The sequence below is a fragment of the Symsagittifera roscoffensis genome, chromosome 5 (assembly GCF_963678635.1).
Source record: "Symsagittifera roscoffensis chromosome 5, txSymRosc1.1, whole genome shotgun sequence".
Classification (NCBI taxonomy): domain Eukaryota; kingdom Metazoa; phylum Xenacoelomorpha; order Acoela; family Convolutidae; genus Symsagittifera; species Symsagittifera roscoffensis.
The window spans coordinates 21,572,257-21,582,189 of NC_087066.1; the positions used below are offsets into that span (position 1 = coordinate 21,572,257).

The 9,933-nt window shown below is 35.4% G+C and overlaps 1 protein-coding gene across 1 annotated transcript; it reads right to left on the reverse strand.

Moving 5' to 3' along the window:
• Positions 1-2,470: 2,470 nt before the first annotated feature.
• Positions 2,471-8,665, reverse strand: LOC134845745 (2-(3-amino-3-carboxypropyl)histidine synthase subunit 1-like). The gene is made up of 3 exons (XM_063862807.1): positions 8,025-8,665; positions 6,626-6,895; positions 2,471-2,901 (listed from the first exon to the last, which is right to left on the reverse strand). The coding sequence occupies exons 1-3, from the start codon at positions 8,650-8,652 to the stop codon at positions 2,513-2,515; spliced, it is 1,287 nt and encodes a 428-aa protein (XP_063718877.1). The 5' UTR covers positions 8,653-8,665; the 3' UTR covers positions 2,471-2,512.
• Between the last annotated feature and the right edge of the window lie 1,268 nt (positions 8,666-9,933).

Sequence of the window (9,933 nt, forward strand, 5' to 3'; positions counted from 1 at the left end):
TTAAAAACCTAAAAGTAATTTCGGTCTCCTTTGATTTTAGTTTGCAATCTGCTGGAGCGAGAATTTGAAATGGTCTGATAGAGAGAGTGAATGAAGAAAAGCTATTGCTGTTCATTACAAAGCCGAATATTTGACACAATTATTGACGAGTCGACAATTTTTTAATAACGTTCACTTGAAGGAGTTGAAACGAGAGTGAATTTCTGACAGTTGCGCAAGCTTATTCCAAAATCCTATCTTAGATCTTTTAGGATTTTGCAGTGAGTGAAAGCCTACTTTTAGAGCTGCAGAATCACTCTTTAAGCTTTGAAATTTGTTTTTTTTTTCCGAGGGCCATAACTTTCATGTAAAAAAATGGGAATAGCCGCTGATATAGGGGAGCTTCCTCAACCTGTTCTTTCGATTGAATCCAACAACCAGATTTTGAATGGTACGTTTTCGAGAAAAGAACGATCAATAAATCAAATATATGATTTTTCTTAGGATCATTACTTATTGAGGGAAAGAATTGAGCGCAGCCGCTTCGATTGAACTCAAAATCTCAGCTTTGGGAGGGTAGTTTCCGAGATAAATCAGTTTTAAAAAATTCACAAATATGACCTTTTCGTGGACGATAACTTTTTTGGTACAAAAAAGTTTGAGCAAGGCCACTAGTGCAGTGAAGTTTAACAAAACCCGTTCTCCCCATTGAATCCAAAATCTCAGATTGGGAGCTTTTTTGAGAAAACTAAGAAAGTGTCAAAAAACGTTCATGACTTTTTACGAGGTCGATGACTACGTGTAAAAAAAAATTAGGTGCAGCTTTTATGTAAGGCATCTTCACACAATCCATTTTCTCGATTGAATCTAAATTTTCAGATTTGGGAACTTTTTTGAGAAAACTAAGAGAGTTTCAAAAAAAACGTTCATGACTTTTTACGAGGCTGATGACTAAGTGTAAAAAAAGTTAGGTGCAGCTTTTTATGTAAGGTATCTTCACACAATCCAGTGTGTTCTCGAGACGTATCATAAAATTTCAAAACAAATGGTCAAAAATAGAAAATTTGGCTTCTTCGAGAGTCATAACAATTTGTGTAAATGTTGAAAAAAATTGAACTTAGCCGTTCATGCAGAGGAGATTCACACAAGCCGTTCTCTATGCATTGAAGCCAAGTTTCAGATTTGGGCGAATAGTTTTCGAGAAGTCAAAAAGTTTGAAAACTCGGTCAAAAAATCAATATTTTGATTTTTCTAAGACTCAACTTTTCGCGCGGAAAAAATTTGGAGGTAGCCGCATGTGCAGAGCAGCTGTAGACAGTTGGTTACGGTAAAAATAACTAGGGGATTATGCAGGCACACAGGTAGTTTGATATTGGATGGGTTTTGTTTTTAATACTATATAAAAAACGAAACCCATACAATATCATAGTATCTGTTTTTATCGAACAGAAATTTGCGGATATCTTAACTAAGTTCCCCTTAATATCACCCCTAAATGAACTTATTCAACGGTTGAGCATATGTGAATTTTGTATCTAGTAACGAATCCTTTGCAAATTAGGGATAATATTGGCTCTTTTTCGGCGGAAAATAATGCCAACACAAAAAGCAATTTAAAAAAAACTGGAAATAGTAAATAAAAAAACAAAAATAGAACAAGGTGGTCGGACCGTTACTATGGAAGTAGCACAATTTTCCGACTATAACCTTATAAAATAAAACAAAGTTTTTTTTCAAATTATTTTTTTTCGGCGTGGTTTGACCAAAGGATCTGAACGAAAAACTACAGCTTAGGTATATTCGACAGTCACAGTAAAATGCGCAAATTGGTAAACAATTTTTGAAAAATGATTAGAAAAAAAATAAAAACGTTTCGCTTTTTTTGCAGTTTTACGAACTTTTGTAGTTTTTGATTCCAAAAAGGCTCTGAAATAATAAAAAAAACTCGAGTAAAAATAAGTTTTTACTGCTGAATTCCAGGTCAGCTTACACCTTTCAAATGGTCGGAACGAAAACTCTGATATATGTTATAAGCTCCATGGAGAACCTTGTCGGCTCCATCAATTTCTTGCCATTTATAAAAGGTGTAAGCTGACCTGGAATTCACCAACTAATCATCATCAACACTGCAAAATTTAACCACTTTTTTTTTTACATCAAACCGTGTTTTCATTTTGATGCAACCGACAAGGTTCTCCATTGAGCTCATAACATAATTCAGAGTTTTCGTTCCGACCATTTGAAAAATGATGAGGAACTTTGTTTTCGGGTGTTCCATCAAAAAACTAAAAAACACCCGAATACAAAGTTCCTCACTATTTTTCAAATGATCAGAACGAAAACTCTGAATTATGTTATAACCTCTATGGAGAACCTTGTCGGTTCCATCAATTTCTTGTAACTTGTAAAAAATGTAAACTGACCTGGAATTCACCAACTAATCATCATCACCACTGCAATATTTAACCCTGTGTTTTCATTTGGCAATAAATCAAATATTCAGATTCAATTTTCAATAAATTTAACTATATTCTCAAGAGCAATCACAATGTGTATTTAAATTAGAACATTTTGAAATAAACTCTTTTTCAATAGTGGAAATTTTAGTTTTCAGTTCTTTTAATTCAGGATTGTTAGGCGTCCAGGGTCCTGCCGAGTTTCTAGCATAAAAATCCATCGGATAGTCATCTAGGGTTTCAATTTTGTCTTCGGACTTCAATGCCATGTGCAATTCAGCAGGTGTCAGCAGCGGCTTCTCGAAGAAACTTCCCCAATCAATTGACAGTCTCGGACATGCGACCTGGACCCAGCAGTCGACGTTCGAAAACTGAGCTAATTTGATGTCAGTGATTTCTGACATGAAAGTAACTATGCATTCTCTGCCATGCGATAATATCAAATTTTTCAGCCTGGTCACCACGGCTAAAAAAACAAGTTCCATTAATACACCACCGAATTGGTAGTACACTTTGATACGATCAATAAAGGTTAAATACCATCTGGCAAAAAATCTTTGGCTTCCAAAGATTGGTGCAAAAAATAACTTTACATATGTACGCGGAGTGAAAATGCACAGCAGCAATTCCCAAATGCTGTGTGCAAAACGTTTCGACCATTTATTTTTGTATTTGATAAAATATTTATACATAGCCAATTACCAAGAAACATTGAATATGCATTATTTTGGAAGAAACACAATTAAAATCTAGCAATTACATCGTGCTCAAAATGCTGTTTAATCGGGCTCATACTTTCATCTTGGTTATCGACAGCATACAGATGGAGCAGAGATAGCGTTGCATATTTATCGGACATCTGTGTTCAGATAGCATCCTAGTCGGAGCTTCAAGCAAATTTTCTAAATTTTTTTCAGTACTTTCCGAAAGTAATTGCCCAAAGTTGCTTCCATGAATGTTTTGTCTCAATTGTAGTGATAAACTAAATATTGTGATAAACCTTTTTGGATAAAAATTTAGCCTAATTGTTGTGATAAACGTTTTAAAGAGTTTCAGATGGCGGAAATTAAGATCAATGATTTGTTCCAGCTGACCAATCGGTGAAGGATATTCTGAAACTTATTTTTGAAGATATCGGAAAAAAACGAAAGAATCAAGAAACAAAGTGAGGCGGTTTTGATACTGAAGAGTTAAGAAACATACCAAGAACTGCGGATATCAGAACAGGAATGATATAGTTCAAAAGACTGCATTATTATTGAAAATGCGGAACTGAACCTTGATAACCTCAGAAATATATGCGAGGTCTTCCTGCAAAAATTTTAGTACACAATTGTTACCGCGGCAAGGGCAACAGACTTCCCTCTACCGGTATTGTTAAATTTATTTACTCTGAACGTATATATGAGGATGGCTCTCGAACTGCGATTCACGTGCGTAATCAAAGAGCTCTCGATGATCTACAGTCCAGAGCGATTACGAGAAAGAAAAAGTCAGTGTCCTTATTCAAAGTTGGTCACAATGAAGGAAACGTATTGAACGATGGCAACCGAGATTTTATCAAACTTCTGAGGGAAGCAAACGACGAAGAAACATCACAGCTGCTAGAAACTGAGTTATGTTGAGTTCAAGAAGACAAAAAATCTTAATTCTACTCCAGCAAGTGCTCTAAATGAGTGAAAGGGTAAAATCAATGAGTGGGAGAGACCCATGCCAGCTGCTATTCTTGAATATGAGATCTTTAAGGTGGCACTACCTAGAACTGCAAACTTATATCAGTACTTTGAAGGTTTTACCCTCTATAATTGCATTAGGTGAGACTTGGCTTTGCGAAAGTGACAATACATTATTTTTGTCTCGATAACTAATGACCTCCCGTTGTTAAGGACAGAGAATCTAGAGGCGGTGAGGTTGTGACATATGTCTGCAATATTGAGTTTCAGTAATTTTCAATGTAATACTGACCTGGAGGAAGTAGTCATGAAATTAAAACTGAATAAAAAATAAATAATGAATATAATTTGTTTCTACAGCGCGCCAAAACAAAATTAGGAAACCTTTTTAACAAGCTTTGAAACCTTGATGCCAAATAGTAACGACGTAAGCAACGACAACCAACAAAGCTTAACGAATTTAACAACTGTATTAATTATAGGCCCATTTCTTTGATCAGCTCTTCATTGAGTGTCAGTTTGGCTTTCGTAAAGGTTTTCTACAACTGACGCGGTAGCTCTTTTGGTAAATAAACTTCAAGTCTTATTCGTTAAAGCTATCTGTTGAATTATTGACCTTAAGAAAGCGTTTGATACATCAACTACCGGTACTTATTTTGAAATTGGAACGTTATGGAGTGCTCGGATTACCTCTTGATTTAATGAAGAGCTATTTAACTTCGCTTCGAAATGGATATCAGTTACTCATGGGTGTCCTCGTTTATATCAATGATTTACCCTCTCATAGTCAAAATTCAAAAAAAAAATTTTTTGCAGCTGATACTGCCATTGTAGAAAAGAATGATAAACTTTTTCTGGGTGTTTCTCAAGTCAGCGACCGGATGAAGTCAAATCATCTCACCCTAAATAAGGACAAAACAAAAATTACGAGATATTTTAAGTCAAAAACTGCAACAGCAGATTCAATTGTGTTAGACAACAAAAAATGATAATAGGTTTCGGTTATAAAGTATTTGAGAATATTGATTGATGAAAAACTGACTTTTGATCCCCAAATTAATTATGTTTCTTTCTACCAAACTATCGAAATATTGATGTCATTTATATAGAATCACATACGTGTTTCATGGTAAGCATCTGTTTAATTACTACAATAGTTTCAATAACCAATCATTCATCATGGTGTTTTAAAATACGGTTGATCAAACGAAACTAGTCTGAATCAGGTTTATGCAAAAACGAATTGTAAGAACAATATTTTTCAAACGATACCGTAATAACATACCCAGTGATTTTGAATTGCATTTGTATGAAATGTTCAACAGTATGAACTTTCATAATAAATAGGCAAATTGGACAAAAATTAATGTAGAAAAATGACAAGAAAAATTGAAATTTTTTTTTTGAAAAAAAAACTTGTTTTACTTGCTTAAAATTAAAATTTAAGGTCTCAAATTAGACATAATTCAGTCATTGTAAGCCTGCTCGCTTGCTTTATTCGCTCGAAATAAAACGAAAAATCAAAAATTTTATACCGGTTTTTCTCGACACTAGAGAAAATTTTGGGCATTTTTAATGTGGTTCGAATCACGACTGTAAGGGCTTTAATATGATACATCACTCAACCCAGTCCAACCATTATTTGTGGTACCTGATTTTGCGTGGGAAATAAAAAACCTAAAACACACCCGAACAGAAAGTTCCTCCCCATTTTCAATGGTCGGAACAATAAGGCAGGCTCTCTGAACTGGTGAAAACTTACTCCTTCAAAAATCCATGCTTCCAGAGTAACCCGACAAAAAACAAGCAGACAAATTACAGCCCTACAATTCTCCAGCTGGGGTTGGAACCCCAAGTCTGGTTCGCGATTAGAAAAACATTTGCTCTCGTAAGTAAAACTTGAAAACATGGCCAACAGAAAGAAACGAGCCAATGAACACAAGATAACAGAAAAATACGACTTTTGTTAAGAAAATTCAACTTTTAAATTTCGAAGAAAAACAGATTCCCTTTGAGCTCTTTCAAGAACACTTTATTATTAGCACTTTTTTGATTAAATAAACCAAATTTGAGAAAACTGGCTCAAGAGGTAAAATTTTTATTTCGCTGGGAAACCTGATAATTAAATACAATTTTGAAACTTAAAGTCGATCTGCGTTCATCGACTCTTAATTATGTATCTATCAAATGAAAAATTTTCAAGTTTATTTCATTCTGGAACATTTACCTGATGGTGCCTAATTTTGCGTAAAAACAGCCAAATACAAAACTCCTTCGCACCCTTCAAGGATCGAAACGAATCATTATTTTTTCAGCGAGATACTTCAAAAATTTGATGTTCTAGCACACACTTTACAAAAACTTTAACAGATGACCACCATTCAATTACGCTGCTAAGTAGTAGGACAAATATTCATCTCGATAGCAGCATATCATGCCGAAAAAAAACAATTGCGCTTAAAAAGTATGAGCGCAAAATTAAACTTTTCAACTATTGAAGAGACCAAAAATATTTACCTGTTGATCCCTGACGTCCTAGAGTACCCAAAATCAGCCCAAAGCATTTCGCCGATTTGGCAGTGTTGATCGACTCCGTTCTGATTGAACACATACGTTGGAAGTCGTACGTTTCGCAGGTGAATTTCTTGCTATATGGGTCGTACTTGAAAGCTTTGATTACAGGATTAGCAATCATGATACTCTCAATGTGAAATCTCCCGTCGCCCAGATATATTATAGCATCTGTATCCTTCGGTAACCGAGGAGAAGTACAGCCCAAGATTTCACCTACAAAAGGAAATCGGTATGAGAAGAGTTTTTGTGTCGAAAATAACCAGGTAAACATAGCCAACTGACAGTTGAAAAAAAAGTAAGAGCAAAAAAACTGAAAAAATTGACTTGTTTTTCGAAAAACCTTCAACTTTTGAATTTCGAAGAAAAAATGAGATGGCCTATAAGCTCTTTGAATTTGAAGAACAATTGATGATGGACACTTCGTTGTTAAAATTAACCCTATTTGAGAAAACTGGATCAATAGGTAAAACTCTTATTTCGCTGGAAAATCTGATAATTATTTCGTTTTTCGAAACTAGAAGTCGATCACGTTTTTCGTGGCCTTTACATTTTTGCTATTCGATAGTGGAGTTTGCCTTGCTTATAACAAAAGGGATCAATTGAGCAATCTCCCCCCGTAATGACCAATTGAGCTATCTTCCCCCTAGTAAAAACGGTAAAACGCTACAAAATGACGTCAGCAAACGCAAGTAGATGGTTAATGTGTTCGTAACACGCAATTCAATGACCGACTGAAGTTTATTTTATGAGTATCGAGAAAAATTTCGAAAAAGAAGAAAATCGAAATTTATTTCAATTTTTTTGCACATTTTTGTTTGGGCTACCATTGCTTCTTCGAGCAAAGCGACTTACCAGGGTTGGTGCTCTAGCCTTGTATCTGGATATTTGGAACTGTTCTCAGCGGCTAATTAAAATTGCTTTTTTTTATTTCGGAAAGAAAATAGGAGCTTTATGTGACTAAAGTCGCCTCAGTTTTATTGATCTTTTTAGCTCTGAATGTAATTTCTGAGCTTTGATATTGTAAATTGTGGCATTCCACTATCGTTGAAGAGTCTGATTTATGATTTCATATAATTCAAACAATTTTGAAGTGGTTATAAACATGACTCAAGTAGCTATTGCGCTATCTCCCCCCGCGCGAGAATGGGGGGAGGGGAGATTGCTCAATTAATGCAACAAAAGAAAGGAAGTGAACTGAAAAAGAAATCAAAAGTCAACCCGCGAAAAATCAAAATTGAGAGTCAACAAATTTTTGGACTTTTTCCTGAAAAAAAAATATTTAAAAAAATCACCTAGACTTATAATAGAAAACTCATTACCTCTATTACTCTTAATAATTAACCTGGAGAAAGAGGTCTGCTCTGGGGGTTGAAGACGCATAGACCTTTACTGTTAAGTTCTCTGCTTGATGTCTGAACTGCTGAGACAAACTGAATTGTACTAACCAGCGCTATCTTTGAACCCTGTTGAAAATTGTATATGACAGAGTCCAAAAAATGAGCAAGATCAACCTGAATATCAACGAAAATATACAGCAACTTGATACCCGGAGTTTCGTTCACCGGTACCAGGCAGCTGTGTCCGTAATGAACCATCAACTCTACGCCAAGAGCTCTAGCAGTAAAATCATCAATACAGCAAGCGCCATATGTGACGTCGCCCATTACTATTACATTACAACCAGTCATGATTTCGATTATATCAGCTATGGTGCACGCAAATAAAGTAAGACCTTCAGGCATTTGCAATGCGACAGTTTTGACTTTCAGTTCTTTTATTCGCCATATTGTTTTCGGAATTTCAAAATTGTAGTTGCTCGGTAATTTCTTGATTTCGTTCAACAAGAAAGAATCGTCTGTAACTTCCTCTGGAATTGAACAGTTAGCTGATATATTCGGTACAGTAAACTTTTTGGCCTTTGAGGTATTCACAGATACAATGTCTGCTTCATTCATCAAATCGCACATCATACTCTAAAAATTATTTTTAATATTTCCCATCAATCGCTATATTCAATTTAAAATGTTTCGAGAAAGAGAGAGAGGGATACAGATAAAAGAGTTTAAAGAAAGGTAAAAAACTTAAATATTAAAAAACATATTGCCTATTATCCTCTTCTTTATTTTTTTTTGGAGTCAATCAGAAGACAAAATCCATCATGGTAGCGGAATTTACTACACTCGTCCTTCATCATTTCACCCGATCAAAAAAATCTTGCAATGTCATATACAACTGCAACCTCTCTATGGCAACCTATCGAAAAATATCGTGAAAAAATTTAAATGTAATTGAAGACAAAGTTATTGGTCCGAAAATGTGAAATTCGACCAGAATGGACGAAAATGCAGATTCGAAATTTTAGCAGCTAACCTTCCGAATTAGCAGTTTTGAAGGATTAGCAGTGTTATTGGAACGATTAGCCAAACTGTGAAGGCTAGAATATTCTGGTGTTTCAAATTTTTAAATTTTCGAAGTATGACGTCATATTTCTGAGAAACGTCAGAAACGGCCATTTTGGCAGAAAAACCGAATTATAACACAACAACAACAGTTGCGGCGAATATAACAACGGAAAAACTTAGAATCGGAATTAGAGACGAGCAGAAATAGCAGAAACCGTTCCGAGTTGCAACTATTGTGTCGCTACAATTGTTGCAAGGCCGTTGCGAACAACGGTGAAAGGTAGAAGACAGCCTTCCGGAAGAAAATAGTTGTCTTATTTCCCCGGATTCAAGAATCCGGAGGGGCCTCGGGACTGAAACTTATAGCATTTTACATAAATTTTAGCTTCCCTATTATGTCCTGAATTGAATTTGATTAACATTTGAATCCATTTTGCTAGGATGAGAAGCTAGGAGTTGGGGGAAAGGGTGGAGATGATGATGGAGATGATGATTTTTATCTACTGAACAAAAACAATAATAATTCAAGAAGTAGTAGTAGCCCTGATTTTAGGAGTGATCTCGTGGTCTGGGGATACTGAGACCCAGCCATGAGCTCACTGATTTTGCATGTAATTAAGTTAATTTGAGCGTTCTGGTCGAAGCCGGAGAACAATAACGTTTTTGTCGACCCGATGTTAGAAAGACCACCAAAAGAACTGGCTTTGGTAGAGACGGTGAAAAACATGTAAAGCTCTGTTTAGACGTTGGCCTGTCGTCTTAGGACCTAGCATTACTTTCCGTCGATATGTATCTTCCCGGCGAATGTTACATAGATGTTTTTATGGCGCTCCTGGGTGTTATTTTTTT